Raw genomic sequence first — 15,520 nt, 5'->3', positions numbered from 1 at the left:
TTCAGTCCTGCGTCATTATAAGATTTAGTTTGTGAAAATCAGCCCAAGGCTAAAATTGCTTAAGTTCTATTTCTAAGGAGACATACAGACTTGTAATAAACCTTCTCCTGTCATTCTGTTTCAGGAGATGTGAATAAGGATAGAAGGTAAACATTACAGTACAATTAATATTAGATTAGCTTTGGCAGGTGTAAGTTTGTTTTGAACTTTTCTTATTTTCAGCTTTAATGTTTTTCAGTTATGTCTAGACAAGAGTATTGAACAGGAAGATAGAGATGGATCTGACCCCACCACCACGTGCAGGTGACCTTAGACTAGTCAATGAATTTGTCTGAGATTTTTCTGCTCCTTTATATCCAAAAAATTAAATATTTAGAAATTAAAAATTCATTATGCCCCCATACCTACCTCAAAAATTTTAGTCAGTCAAATTTAATAATGTATACAAACTGTAAAACATGATATTATTGGAATTTTGGGTTTTTTTTAAGAGACAGGGTCTCACTTTTTCACCCAGGCTGTAGTGCAGTGGTGCAATTAATCACAGGTCACTTTAGCCTCCAGCTGCTGGGCTCAAGCAATCCTCCTGCCCCAGCCTCCTGAGTAGCTGGGACGACAGGTACATACCACCATGACCAGCTAACTTTTTAATTTTTTGTAGAGACAGGTTCTCACTTTGTTGCTCAGGCTGGTCTTGAACTCCTAGGCTTGAGCAGCCTTCCCGCCTTACCCTTCAAAAGTGCTGGGATTACAGGTGTGACCACTGCACCCAGCTGGAATATTTTTAGAAAAAATGGAAGTTAGATCTCTATCACACATTAAAATGTTTAATGTTGAGCCCTATAAAACTCAAGCCATCTGACCTCTGTTTCTTTGACTTATTGGTGGGTCTGTGATAACATATAAGCATTTCTAAAGGTTCTTTTGTCTCAGATCATCTTATTTAGTCTGTTAGAAAACGCCACTCAAAATCAAGTAAGTGAAAAGCAATATTTCCCATGGATTCAGGCCTGATATTTTGTCTCTTTAGGCCCAGACAGCATTTCATGATATTGATTATGTGCCATCTGGATTACTGGTTATATCAAAACAGGTTAGTTGAGACATGCTGCGATTGGTTGTTTTTCCATCATAGACACGTGCGGAGATTTAGTGCCCTGACACACAGCTTGGGGCGGGCATGATCAGCTGGGAAATCAGAGCTGCTGACTGTCGGCCTGGGCAGCTCGGTACCTGGCTTTATCCTCTGAAGTATTTTCTTGTTTTGGATGACCGTGTCCCAACAAGTTTTCTGTCATCAGACTCAGTGTGTTCCCAGAGGACATCGATGATAGTTCTTTGCTTCAAGAGGAATTGAATCATTACCATAACAAGGATTTGTACAAGAGAATATCTTAACTTTTAGTATTTATGTAGCTTCTACCATAATATTAATAAATTTTCCCAATAGTCATAGATAAGAGAAGGTACTTTATCACAGGGACTTGGCTCTGTAGGAATTTGTTGCTGAACTTTTAACATAACACAATTTAAATTGTACTAGTAAGATTGTGAAATGAAAGAAAATGTCTGGCAAGTATATGAGGTTACATGCTTACAAGTTAAGCTCATGGCAAAATATTCAGAGAATTCAAGTGATACCAAGTTTGCTAAAGCATTTGCAATTTTTGGTACATTATTTCTAAAATCTTCCCAAAATGTTATGCTGTCTTGGTATAATAGAACAGCTATTACTATTTTAATGTTCTTATTCCCATGTATGGTCAATAAACACTGCACCTTTTGCTTATTATCCCAAGAATACAGTCAACGACTTCCTCCTTTTGGTTAGGCAGGTAGCATAGGCTATGGACAGTGTTTGGCTCATATGAAGCACTCTAAGTTAGTTGTTAATAGGGTGACAATATGATCTATTGCCCCAGCCAAAATACTTTTAAGCAGGAATGGGGTGCTATTACTGATCATACCAATACAGCAGTCCTAACCTAAGACTGCCAGGCCCACCTGCATGTGTGGTCACCCAAGCTATGACAACATTTGGAAAGTCAGACGTGCTGGATACAGGGACCTGAATTTCTTCCGTTTAGTCAATATGTGTCACATGTTGACTGGCTAATTTTTACCTCATTGCATCTTCATGCTAATTTTGTTGCACAGGTATTCTTACTCTCATTTTACAAATGAGAAAACAGGATACCATGAGACTTCCTTGAAGTCACAAAGCGACAAAACAAATGAGTAACAATAGAAAACAGAAGACGCTAACCTCAGACCCACTCCTCTGTCTTCACACAGTGCTACCTCCTTATGGAGAGTTTTTCTCCTTGTAAAATTAGAAAAATTTAATTTTGCTCATATTGTTTTTCGAGTCATTGCGATGATTATGTTTTTCTACATCAGGGCATCTCAAACTTTACCATGCATATAATCACCTGGGCGACTGGTTAAGATTCTGATCGAGTGAATGTTAGGTGGGTCCAAGATTTTGTATTTCCTAGAAGCTCCCAGAGGATGCCTGTGCTGCTGGTCTCTACTAGCTCTGGGATTCGTGTAGTTGGGTAATTATCATTCTTATAATTCATATTTAAGCACAAAAATTGTAACTTTGAGCTAGAAACCAGACTTTACCTTCTTGACATAAGAAGGTCAATTTTCTTGTCTTTCATTTTCCCTTTTTGGCCATATTGTGTTCTGACATTAAAAAAAAATAATAATAATAAATGAGCACTAGGAGTTAGCTCTGTGCTCTGCCTAATTACTCCCTGACCATAAGGGAAAGCAGATAATGTGCTCTCTTTTGTGCGCTCCACGCACTTGCATGAGTTAGAAATGGCCGCTCTGAGGAGGGCAGTGGGCCTGGCCCGGGCAGGGGCTGTGGTGGGAGGCCCCACAGCCATTAGCAGAACAGCTGGGGCTCTGCTGGCCTGGGAGAGGCAGTGCGGAGGGGGAACAGAAAAGAGCCGAAAAGGAACTTTCTAAAGAAAGTGGGTACAAGTAGGGGACTGGAGAGAAGCATAAAGGTCAGTGAGAATAATACAGCTGTATTTATGCCTTTATTTCTCTAACAGGTTTTTTTTAGAAACATTTTTTCTTTTATTAGTGAAAGTTTACCAACTCATTTCCCAACCAGTGTCCTGTGTTTTAAATCACCTGATTATAAAAGATGTACAGGGTAGGGGGACAGGTGGTTAGCAGTTCAGTGGGTTTCTATACTCTAGAAGGGAGGACTGTTCATAACTTAATGTGCTAATTTGAGCTGGGAACCCCCAGGAAAGGTGTTCACCTGAGTGAATATCCTGGGCAGGAGAGTCTACCTGCTCGACTGCTGTAGCTGCTACCCAGAGGCAGGGCCTCTCTCCCCGAGCACGGGCGAAGGGGCCAGCATCAGCACCGGAAGGCCAAGTCACTTCACTTATTAACTGCTTTCTGCAGGTACAAAATTACGAGTGTATGACGAGGTTCTCAAACTTAATTTAGCTACTTAACAGAGCTTTTAACGACGCATCTTGAACCTCTTCAGGAAGAGATATACAATATACTGTTGGTGGAACATTATGAAAAGGATGAAAAGTTCTTTTTTTCCTGTTTCCTTTTTTCAATTAAGTGGAAAATTCAATTCACCCGTATCTCAGACAAAATATATACCACATAGAGATTTGTGGTTCTCTGTCTAAAACTGGGATCAGATGTTTTAGAATTTAGAATTTCTTAGATTTTTAGAAAATTAAAATGATTTATGTTGTCAAAAGACAAAATTAACAAAAACTTTATAATAGTTCTAGCTCTGATTGGCTTTTACCTGCAATTCATGAATAGGGGCTACCTCCATTCTACAAAATAGAATGAGGGCTCCTATGGGCAACAGCAGGACAGTGGGTTCATAAGTGGGGAAAAGGAAACAGAACAATAGAAAAAAGAAGCTGATTGGTAATGTCAAGTTACTCTCAGTTGCTTTTCTGTAAGGGTTAAAGCAGACAGGACTTCCTTATTACGCTGACTCAGGTAGACTGGAATCTCTTATTTTCAGGAAAAACTGTTCTGTTTTGGAATCTGTTTTCTAAAGCTTCAGATTGATTATGTGGCATTTAGCAGGAGTGACTCCATTTTGGTTTGGTTTTGTTTGTGCAGGAGCTCAGTCCAAAACAATGGTCTCCCATAATTTTTGTTTAACAGTATACTATAGATTTCAAATTAAAAAAAAAAAGCAAACAAACCTAGCGGGTTCTGGCATAGTATCCTATAGTCAATTGCATTCATATTTCTGCATATTCATAAAGTGGGATAAATGTTTCTAAAAGATAAATACTTTACAACCTCACATTTATCCAGGTCAGGTTTTGCCATCTAATATTTTTTTGGTCAAATGTATGAAAAGCTTTCAGTCTTCAGACCTGTCTGGATTATGGAATTCCAGATAAGGGATCTAGAACTATACTCAAAGCAATTAGAATAAGGCACATCATTGAGTTTCCCTCTCTACTGTTAAATTTTGGCCTAAAGCTGCCTCCGTACATATTTTAAGTTTGGCCCAAAGATTTCTCCATACATAGTGAACTGTAACCTAAGTGGATGTGTAAACAGACCATAAGCTACTCTTGTACCAAATCAGAGTTTCAGCCGGTCACAGGGGGCCAACTGTTCAAACCGTGTTCAAATGAGACAAACACTGAGCTGTGACCAGTCCAGCTGTTCTGTACCTCACTTCCCTTTTCTTTACGTCACTTTCCTTTTTCTGTCCATAAATTTTACCCGACCATGTGGCACCCCAGGAGTCACTCAGTACCTATTCTGGTTTGGGGGATCGCTGACCTATTCATGAATCATTCTTTGCTCAATTAAACTCTGTTAAATTTGTTTAAAGTTTTTCTTTTAACACTGCTTAGCCCACTGGAGAACCCAGAGCTAAATTTATGGCCTAGCTGTGAAAATTGTATGGAATTACAGGACACATGTTTTTATGTGCCTGACCTCATTTTATTTTCCTACTTTCATTTTTTCTTATCTCTAATTTCCTCATCTTTTAACTATATGCTAATTGCATATTCAATACATAATTATATTCCCTGAGTTTTTTATTACCACTACTGATCCTTTTTGGAGAGGAACTTGGGAGTATCAGTAAAACAAATTTTGCGTGGCGGTACTTTGGCCCTCAAGTGGCAGCATACCTTCATTGCATGATTAAATTTTGAAGGATAATTAAATGAACGGAAAATGAATCAATAAGTCTAAAGTTGCACGACTATAACATACATCACAAACTCTTCCCACCTCCTTGTGACACAGGTATCAGAACTGTAATCCTTTTGGGGGCAGAGGATGATATTTTGTCCTCTCTGACTCAGGGCTGGCTGCGTCTCCATGGAACCTCCTGGCAGCTCTTCTACCTGTTTCTTCTGACTGAGCCCGTCCTTTCCCCTGTCACCTGTACTTCCCTTCCTGCTTTTACAGGAGCCCACCCAAAGCCGCCATCGTCTCTTCTCTTTTCTGTATCTTTAGTTCTTGTCTGCTCTGTGGGTCTTGCCCTTAAGCAGTTTTTCCCTAAACCTGCTTAAGCATTCCCTAACCTTAAACAAAAATTTCACCCCTTGTTCCCACTGCTGCTACTGCCTCTGTCCCCAATCCCAGCTCCTCAGTCTACTTCCAGAAGCAGGTAAGGGCTGGCCAGGGCTTTCCTAATCCACTCCTGCCTTCCTCCTCTCTTGTATCCTCACTGCCGGCCAAAGGAATCCTTCTAGAACACAAATCTGACCATACGATGTCCTTGCTTAAAGCTGCCCAATGGCCCATTCGAGGTGGCCTGCGGGTGGAGCCAGGCTTGGCTGGAAAGGCGCCTCCTCCTTCCCTGCCCTCCGCTCCTTCCCTCCGCCCCAGCAGCCCTGGTCTGTCTGGCCTTTGCACGGGTAGTTTCCTCTGCATGAAATGCTTCCTCTCCCTCCCGCCCGTCCCTCTCTTGTCTAGTTAACTCCAGCTCATTGTGCAAATCTCACCTCTCCATTATTTCCCCAGTGAAGCCTTTCCAGGTCGTGGCTCTCGGGCCACCCTTCTGTCGCGCCTTTCCTCCCAGCACTGGAGAATGCCGGCTGGGAAGCTGTTGGGGGCAGGCCTCCTGTCTGCCGTTCAGCACTGGCGTCCCTCACGCCCAGCACACGGTGCTCACCCACAGGGTCTTACGTGTGTTAAACAAGAAAACGCCATCCTTCCATATATACTTTTTTTGTGAAAGTAAAACTGTTAAAACTAGCATGAATCCTGTCAACATGGGATAAAATATAAAGCAAGGCTTAAAGAAACCTGAACATTTTGACACGCTATTGCCAGATATGACTTAACCGAATCTTGACTTTTAATAATCCTGTTTGAGAAAATTTTTCTTTCCTACGAGACAGGGCACACCCCTGTTGTCAGAAAGCCTCAGGCCTTTGACCTGTCCCAGTGCATATCTCAGCTCTTTAAAATCGCCTGTTCTGCCTGGTTTGCAGTTTTGCTCTGCTTCGTTTGGGTTTTTGTTTGTTTGTTTTAAATAGCCAAATGGAAAGGGAAAGCGGCAGGTGTATTGTCTGAGCAGTCATGGAGTCCCGCTGTAGTCTTTCACTTGAGGCCATTTCCTGACTGTTACTCTGTGTTCATCCATCCTGCAGCAAGTCCTTGCGGAGCGTCTGCCCCTGCCAGGCCAGGCGCTATTCTAGGCGCTGGGGGTGTTCATGGTAGTGGCTCAGCTCCCTTTCCAGCAGACAGGCCATGTTCCTTTTCACAGGTGGCTAATTTATGTCACTGTACCACTGAGTAACCTGCCATCGGTCTTTATACAACGTGTTTCTCTCTTTAGAGAGGCTTTTAGCTCAATTAGCTTGTAAGTAGACTTGTATAAAGTGGTAGCTTTCTTCAATAAACATCAGTATTAATGATTTTAAAGTAGAGTAAAATTGAGCAAAGTACTTCCAACTACATCATTAGTTTATTTTTAAGAGGATCTGTATATTATAGGATTAGGCCTAATTAGTCTCACAGAGAAAGCCTTAAATTATATAGGGACATTAAACAGAGTGTCCAAGCTCTGCCATACTTTCAGGTTGGAAAATGAAAGAATCTGCAATTCGTTATCATGCCTATTCTTTAGGATGTCAGTTCAGTTTTAATACTGCCTGGCACCATGAATTATAATTTATTTTTTGGCATTTTAATCTTTTAGTCCTATCATCAGTTACGTGCACTTACAAATCAAGAGAGTACTTGAACAGGCACTCGTTGGTAACAAAGGAGCAGAAAAAGTATTCCCCTTAAGGTTTTAAATAGATTTTTAAAGATCAGTGCCAATATCTTAGTTGTATGTAATCCTGTAATTTCCTATATAAACTCTTATTTGACAATTAGTGCTTTTTGACATTAAATGAAATGTCTTCATTCGTGTTCTTGTCAACTAAAACATTGAAAAGTTATTTTAAAACTGTAATGAAATTCTATTGTTCATTTTTTCCTTTGTTATTTTTAAATTTTCTGACTCATAAGTATACATAGTACAATGGCTTATTAATATATACTCACATACATATTCTTTTGTTTTGTCAAGCCACTGCCAAAAAATATGGTGTCTCGTCTTTGTGAATCTAAAAAGGTTTGTGCTGCAGCTGATATGCAGCTTCAGGTATGTATATATTAATACTTCCGTTATGAAGTTCTCTAGCGTCATTATCCCAAATAAATATGTAACTTGAAATTCTTCCCAACGATACCTATTTATTATAATAATTACATTGCTAAAACATCTTTCATCTGAGTTCAAAGAACTTTACCAAAATCGACTCATTCAGCCTTCACACTGCCTTTATGAAGTAAATGTTAAATAAGATTATTTCCCATTTTTAGTGGGGAAAATCAAAGCTTAGAAAAGTTACATGTCTTTTAAATCACACATTTAAGCAGCTCAAACCCAATTACACATATATTTATTCATTTTGTATCTTTTAAAAAAATTTATGTTTTTAGATGAGACTTTTAAATAGTAATTGCCATTCGTTTTAGATAATATTCAAAACCAGTTTCCAAGGTTTTCAGATGAAGACTAGAAACATTTTGTGAACCATCTGGATGCCAGGTCTGCATGATACCATATGTTTAGATATTTGTAATTACTGAGATTGTTTATGGAATTCTTACTCTTTGTCAGATCTTGAGAGTTATATAAACATAGCCTAAACACTCATCTTTCATCTTAGGCAGTATTCACTTTATAATGATCCAGTTACCTATTTAAGAGTGTAACCACTATTTAATTGCTTTATAGTTTTGTAAAATTCAGTCCCTAGAAAGTAATGAATGAGCGCTGTTTTTGTTGTACCTTAAATATATATTTCAGTGAAGAAAATCCATTATGTAGACAAAACCATAAATTTACATTTGATTTACATTATTCAGTGACTATTCATATCAATGTAATTAAAAAGGACTTCTGAATTTTTACTTGGCAAAAGTTTTTTGATTTGCTGGTATCTTTAGTAGAAGGCCTGCCTTTTAAAATCTGTGTTACGGCTTTCTTCTTGAATAGTTGTTCCAATGATTTTTCTTTTAAAATGGAAAACTAGCTTTTCCTTCCTCAACCTCTGAAAAGAATAACCCCCAGAGAAAGAGAGAGGCAGAGAAAGAAATTCCTGCCAGAAGAGCTGCCTGTGCCCACCTTTCATATTATATTTGTGCAGTCCAGACAAATAAGATAGAAAGGAAGTGAATTGTTTCAGCATTCTAAGGTGGTATAAGCAGTGTTTTAAAAATTGTGAATTTTTATTATTTTGTTTTCAAAATAGGCTCCTTACTTTGGAGGGGGTCTCTGAGGTTCTTGGTCCCAGGAATGCATGACTCCCTGGGTGGGGAAGTAGGCTCGTGGCTTTAGAATTATTTAGTTTGTCAGTGAATAAGCATGAAATAAATGCATATTTAATTTATTTTGCTCTGCTTTTGTAATTCAGAAGAAGTCATTCTATGTTTATATCTTTTGTAAAAGGCATAAGTGAAGAAATAAAGCTCCTGAATTCTGATTTGTTTATACACTGGGGCAAAAAACCTACCTCAGTTGAGGTTAGAATTTAAGAGTTTCAATTCCCAATAATTTACTCTGTTAGAATATAGATAAGACATGAATGAGTAATTTTGGCTTCTTGGTTATCTTTATGTATTGTTACTCATTATAGAATAGAGAATTGAAAGAGCTATATTTAGCTATATGTTTAGATTACCAGTTAGAGGAAAGCAATATTTATATTTAGAGGATGTCTATATTTTTCTAGGGAAGCTTTAAACTTAACTTTATAATTTAGAACCATAATTCTATATCTAGGTGAAGCCAGAAGCTAGAGGTCATTTAAATTTTTTCTTTTATCCAAACTAATCCTCACTTCTTTCAAGCCAACAGCTGCACATTCTCTATACATTCCATTTCTGAATCAGAAGGATACATATCAGAAGCATCACTGCATGTCAAAATATTTTCTTTAAAATGAAGCATTTTCTACTTTCTTGCATCAGGTGAACTCTACACAATGCTAAGTCAAATGTTCGAGTCAATATTCAAAACAACATTGGAGTCAAATGTTGCAGTGAAACAGTGCTTTAGATTTTCTATGCAAAATTTAGTTTTCAGTACTTTGTAAACAGCAGATTTCATATTCAAACTTTCCTTAATGCTTTCTCCTCCTACTGTGTTTCAGTGGTCTGTATCCTTTATTCAGAGAGGTACATGATTCTTCTCCCCTGGTCACCTAGTTGAGCCTGAATTGCCCCAGTACAGCTTATGTTTTCTTTCCCCTTCCTGACACCAGGTGTTGGGGTCTAGCTCCAAACTCGCCAACAGCTGCATCAGAATTCTTTTTAATGTCTCTACTCACCAGATGCTGGATTGCTAATCCTCACGCTCACCCAGCCTATTTAAATTTTCTTTCACCTTTTACCACAAAAGTAGGATTCTGACCATTTCATTTCTTTCATTTAAGCTATATCGGCATTCCAGGAAGAAAGCAAACAGGACTTGTTAGATCCAGGGGATCACAAGTTGTAACTATTTATTTTTTTCATATTTCTAAACTACATATATACTGGCAAAGTTCCAGTTTTGTGGTCACGAATTTAATTTGCTCCATTGTACGTAAAGAGTACTTTATGGATACAGTTCAAAATTCTTTAATATCCTTAATCATGAAAAGGTTCAGAGCATTGCTTTTAATCTTTAACATGATCTTAAATGTGGCATGAAATATATCTCAAACCATTTAAGTTTATTTTTGTGAATGTTTTCAACTATGATTTATAACTGTTATTCTGGTGCACTTAGAGCGTCTCTGGTGTACCACATCTGAGCTGTGAGGATGGACTACCAAAACTAAATAGATGTTTTCATCCATCTAGGTCTTTTATGCCACTCTGGATCAGATCTACCATGGGCAGCATCCCCTGAGGAGGTCAACCACAGACATTCTCAAGGAAACACAAGAGAAAGTTTATGGCTTACCCTACGTTCCAAATACTGTGAGTCCAGCACTTTGATTCTGTCGTGTGCGGTTGAACGGTTCTGTGGGTGTTTCTGTAGCTTGTGATCACCTTCCTCTTGCAGGACAGGAACCCCCACATTTATGTTGAGGCATCCTGTGGGGCAAATGTTAGAAATTGCCTGGCTCATTTAATGTCCCCAACCATCTACTTACATGTCCTTATTTTACTTCCTCTCACAGTATTTTTCTAGATTCTAAGAAAGGAGGGATTAAAAAGGCCATTGGAGTTAGTCTATATTCTCCTTTTCGGTTGTTTTTCTATAATGTGAAAAATAGTGGTATAAAATGAATGTGATTATCAATCCTAAATCATTTTCATTGTAAAAGAGAATTAACATTTATTGACTGCCCTATGTTGTACCAGGGATTGTAGTAGATTCTTTACATATCTTACCTCAGTTAGTCCCCCATCAGCATGGAGAGCAGGAATATTGTTACCATTTATCGAGTTCTAGGTGCCAGACTCTAATTGCTTTGGGGAAAGATCTGTAATTTAGCTCTTAACAAAACCTTATAAATCAGGTAATAGCCCTATATCTGGGGCTTATATCGAGGCTCATACACATCACGTGTCTTGTCTAAGATCATGTAGGTAGTTCAGTGATTGTGTTGGGATTCAAAACCAACCTCAAGCTTTTTTCATTACTCTAAGGTTCCTGTAAGGAAGCCAGATATGGTGGGAAAAGTATTGGCTGGTGCAATTAGCACCGCAACTGACTCTTATATTACCCAGGGCTCTCTCAGTTGCAAGTAATAGAAACCCACTGATACTGGCTTAAGCAGGAAAGGAAAATTTACCGAGTGTAAAGGGAATTTACCAAGTGTCGTAGCTGAAAAGTGCCAGGGGTCTTCAGGTAAATTGGATCTAGGTCTCCCACAATATTGTTAGAAATGTTTCTCTTCTTTCCACTTCTCAGCAGTGTTTTTCTGTGTGTGCATTCAGTCTCAGGCAGGCTTCCCAGAGTGGGTAGTGTGGTGACTACCAGTAGGTCCAGGTTTATGTCCTTCTAGCTTATTCAGTCTAGGAGAAAGAGAGGTAATTTGAAAGTGCTCTATAAACTATAAAAGAGAGAAAAAAATAAATAAATGTCAAGTGGTTTTATTTGTTACAGGATTGGATAGCAGAATATGTTGTGCTAAGAGGTTAGGTTAATCAAAAACCTATAATTGTCCACTAAATCTTCAGGTCCTAACAGTCAAACATGCATGGAGATAGTTCATATTTACCAGACAAGTAAAGTAATAGGGTATTTTATCTTCATAATGTGCCTTGTCGTTTTTTGATTGTCTTAGAAGCTTAATCATCTGTTCCAGATATATAATATTAGTAATGCTAACTACCTATTTTTGATCTTACATATTTGTTCTAATGCCATGTGCTTTCGAGCTCTTGGTTATCTGTATTAGTGAAAATTTATAGTGGTAAGAACAACTTTTCATTCATGGGATAAATAATAGTAACAATTGCCTAGCTTTTTCCAGTTTATAGAGCATTGCCTGATTTGTCTGCTTTTGGACTTGTATGGTTTTGCGCTTATTTATATTCTTCTTTGCTTATTTTTCAAATGGCTGTGAGTTAAACTGTATTGTAGTTAAAACATGGCCAGTAAGTAGTAAAGTCACAAGAAGACCAAAATTAGGAGGAAGCGGGTGCTTTCCAATCTGCGAAATGTCAGGTTGACTGAAGTGCTTGCCCTCCGCCTTTCTTTATCTTAAGTACGGTAATATAATAATATAGCTATGCCTTTTTTAGAGGAGAACTCAAACTTTGTTACCATTCACATTTCTTCTGTGTAATCATTTAATATACAAAGATGATGTAATAATGGCAACCAAATTCTGAATCAACATCCATATATCATTTTAACTTAAAAGGAAGGATGATACTAAGCCCACTATCCCTGTCCTGCTTCCTTTTGAGGAAATATAGAGATTTATCTTCCCGCTGGGATTGTTTCCCCTGTTCATGTTCAGTAGCCATGCCTCTTTGTGAAAATTGTTTTCAGAGGTCTTTAGAAGCAGCATAGCTATATTTAGAGAAGAAAGGCATTATTTTGAGCCCTGCTCTTTTTTTAATGTCTGAGAGTTTGTTTAGGTTTCCATAAATATCCTACTCTTCCTATTAGAATCCTCTGCATTTCCTCATTCATTAGTCAATTCTTTTATTAAATTAAGCCTATAACAAACATTCTCATAAAAATAAAGTATAAGGCCAGGATGCTCATTGGAATTCTTTAATGAAGCATTTATCAGGATAGTAAGACAAGGAAAGCAGAAGCCGTAAGCATTGGAAAGGAAGACACAAAACTGTCATTATTCTGATGATTATCTACAGATAACAATCAAAGGTAAAGGTAAGTTGTTAAAATTAACGAGAGTTTCCAACTTTTTGGATAAGTAATCAATATATAAATATTAATTCCATCACCATTTATGAGCAACAGACACTGGAAAAGAATCTTAAAGATACCATTATGGCAATAAAAAGTATAAAGTACCTACTGAAAAAATCTTTTTTTTTTTTTCCCAGAATTTTATGGGAGTACAAATGTTTTGTTACATGAATTACTTTTGTACAGTTCAAGTTAAAGTTATAAGTGTGTATGTCACCCAGTATGCATTATACCCGTTAGGTGTGATTTTACCGTCCCCTCCTCCTCCCTTTCACCGGCTTGATTTCCACTGAATTTTACTGCCATATGTGCACATGAGTGTTGATCTTTCAGTTTCAATTTAATAGTGAGTATGTGCGGTGTTTGCTTTCCCATTCCTGCTTGTAGAAAATGATAAAACTTTGGTGAAAGATATTTTCAAAATCATAAATAAGTAAACTGAACTGTATATACGGAAAGGAAGATTTAATATCAAAAATATGTCCATTTTTTTCTAATTAATCTAAACATTTACTGTAATGCAACTGTAATATAATTTTGTTTGTTTGAGCCTAACAAGCTGATTGTACAATTTTATATCGAAGAACAGTGGCCCAAGATAGCCAAGGCAGTTTTGAAAAACAGCAACAAGTTGGTGGACTGGGCCACTCAGGACTCAGATAAAGCTGCAGGAGTTAAGACAGTGTGACACGGGACTGGGGATGGACAAATGGAACAATGGAAGAGCACCAGAGCCCAAATTAGACTCAGGACATTAATGGACTCTTGAATATAGACTAGGTGACACTGTGGATCTGTGGGCAAAGAAGGAACTTTTTTTTTTTTTGAGGCAGGGTCTCTGTTGCCTAGGCTGGAGTGCAGTGGTGTCATTTTAGCTCACTACAACCTCAAACCCCTGGGCTCAAGTGATCTTCCTGCTTCCGCCTGCCAAAGTGGTAGGATTGCAGGTGTGAACCACCACACCCAGCCTAACAAATTTTTTAAATGGTGCTTTAGTGATTGATTATCCATATTGAAAAAAATTACATCTCTGTCTCATACTGCACACAAAAAACAAAGTAGGTTAAAGCCCAAAGGTGAGAAGTAAAGCTTTAAAATTTTAGAAGATAATGCAGAAGCATGTCTTTATGGTAGTCTTTTTTACATTCCCTACAAGTATCTTATGTCTTCCATACAGATGCTCCTTAACTTATGATGGGGTTACATCCCAATAAGCTCGCCATACCTTGAAATATTGTTGGTAGAAAATGCATTTCATACACTTCACTTACTGAACATCAGAGCTAGCCTAGCCTACCTTAAATGTGCTCAGAACACTTACAATAACCTATAGTTGGGCAAAATCATCTAACACAAAGCCTGTTTATCATAAAGTGTTGAATAGCTCATGTAATTTATTGTATACTGTACTGAAAGTGAAAAGGAGAATGGTTGTATGGGTACTTGAAGTATGGTTACTACTGAATGCGTATTGCTTAAACAACATCATAAAGTCAAGAAATCATAGGTCCACTATGGTAATGGTAAGTCAGGGATCGTCTGTATACAATACAAAAAGCATTTAACATAAAAGACTGACAAATTCAACTATATTAAAATTTTTAAATTGAAGTATTGAATTTAATGGTTAAATATTAAAATCTGTTCAAAAATATAAAAAATAGTGAAAAGAAAAGCTACAGATTAGAAGTAGATATTTCAACACAAGTAACTGGAAAAGAATACTTTTTTCCTTTTTTTTTATTGTAGTAAATAACATGTAACATAAAATTTACCATCTTGGAGAAGGATATATTTTTAAAGTACTTTGAGCAAAAGACATGGATATGTAATAAACCATGTGAGATGACCTCAGTATTACTCAGGGAATGCTAATTCAATATATTTTACTCTTAGAGTTTGGCAAAAAATAAAATAGTTGACAATACCAAATGTTGGCAAGAATGTAGAGTCACAGAAACTCTTCTACACTGCAGGTAGGTGTGCAAATTGGCGCAACCACTTTGTAAAAGAGTTTGCCATTGTCTATGAAAGCTGGATATGGACGTACCCTATGGCCCAGCAGTTCAACTCCCCTATATAATTTTGAGGAAGTGTTGTACTTTCTGAACCAGGTATACTTTTCTGTACCAGGTATTAACAATATAAAGATTTATAACAATGCTGGTTTGTAAATGGTTAAAAAGGGGTGGAGGGGTTGGGGAAGTATTCTGGAAAGAACCTAAGTAATTGTTAACAGGGGAATGGATAAATAATTTGTGGCATATTGGGCAGAAGATGGATATTCGTGGCATATTGGATAGAAGATGACTTTATAGCTTTTTCCCATGCAGAATAAAAGAGTGACAATGTTCTGCCTATAAACTTCTCTCCAGAAATTGTTTGTCTTGAATGAATCCTTTTATTTCCCCAAATTAAATAATGAGAAAAGGAAAATATAATTTTGAGAACCTAAAGAGCATGCATAATATTTATATATTTGATACAAATTATATGTATATAATGTGATCTAAACTTTTAGACAGTTATTTTATATGTGTCTATATTAGCATTTCTTTAAGTGCATTAATAATTCATCTTGGGAGTAAA

The 15,520-nt window shown here is 37.4% G+C and overlaps 1 protein-coding gene across 3 annotated transcripts in view; it reads left to right on the top strand.

Annotated features, from left to right (window-relative positions):
- The window catches only part of MIPEP (mitochondrial intermediate peptidase), a 125,902-nt gene that overhangs the window by 52,179 nt on the left and 58,203 nt on the right, over nucleotides 1-15,520 (top strand). For 2 of the 3 annotated variants that reach the window (XM_076009542.1, XM_076009543.1), the window contains exons 15-17: nucleotides 1,031-1,093; nucleotides 7,571-7,645; nucleotides 10,396-10,515. In XM_076009542.1, coding sequence (XP_075865657.1) covers nucleotides 1,031-1,093; nucleotides 7,571-7,645; nucleotides 10,396-10,515 — 258 coding nt within the window. The remainder of the gene's footprint in view (nucleotides 1-1,030; nucleotides 1,094-7,570; nucleotides 7,646-10,395; nucleotides 10,516-15,520) is intronic. The other variant, XM_020290466.2, reaches the window with a different exon arrangement.

This window comes from Microcebus murinus, chromosome 13 (genome assembly GCF_040939455.1).
Source record: "Microcebus murinus isolate Inina chromosome 13, M.murinus_Inina_mat1.0, whole genome shotgun sequence".
Taxonomy (NCBI): domain Eukaryota; kingdom Metazoa; phylum Chordata; class Mammalia; order Primates; family Cheirogaleidae; genus Microcebus; species Microcebus murinus.
This window is presented reverse-complemented; position numbering and strand designations above follow the sequence as displayed.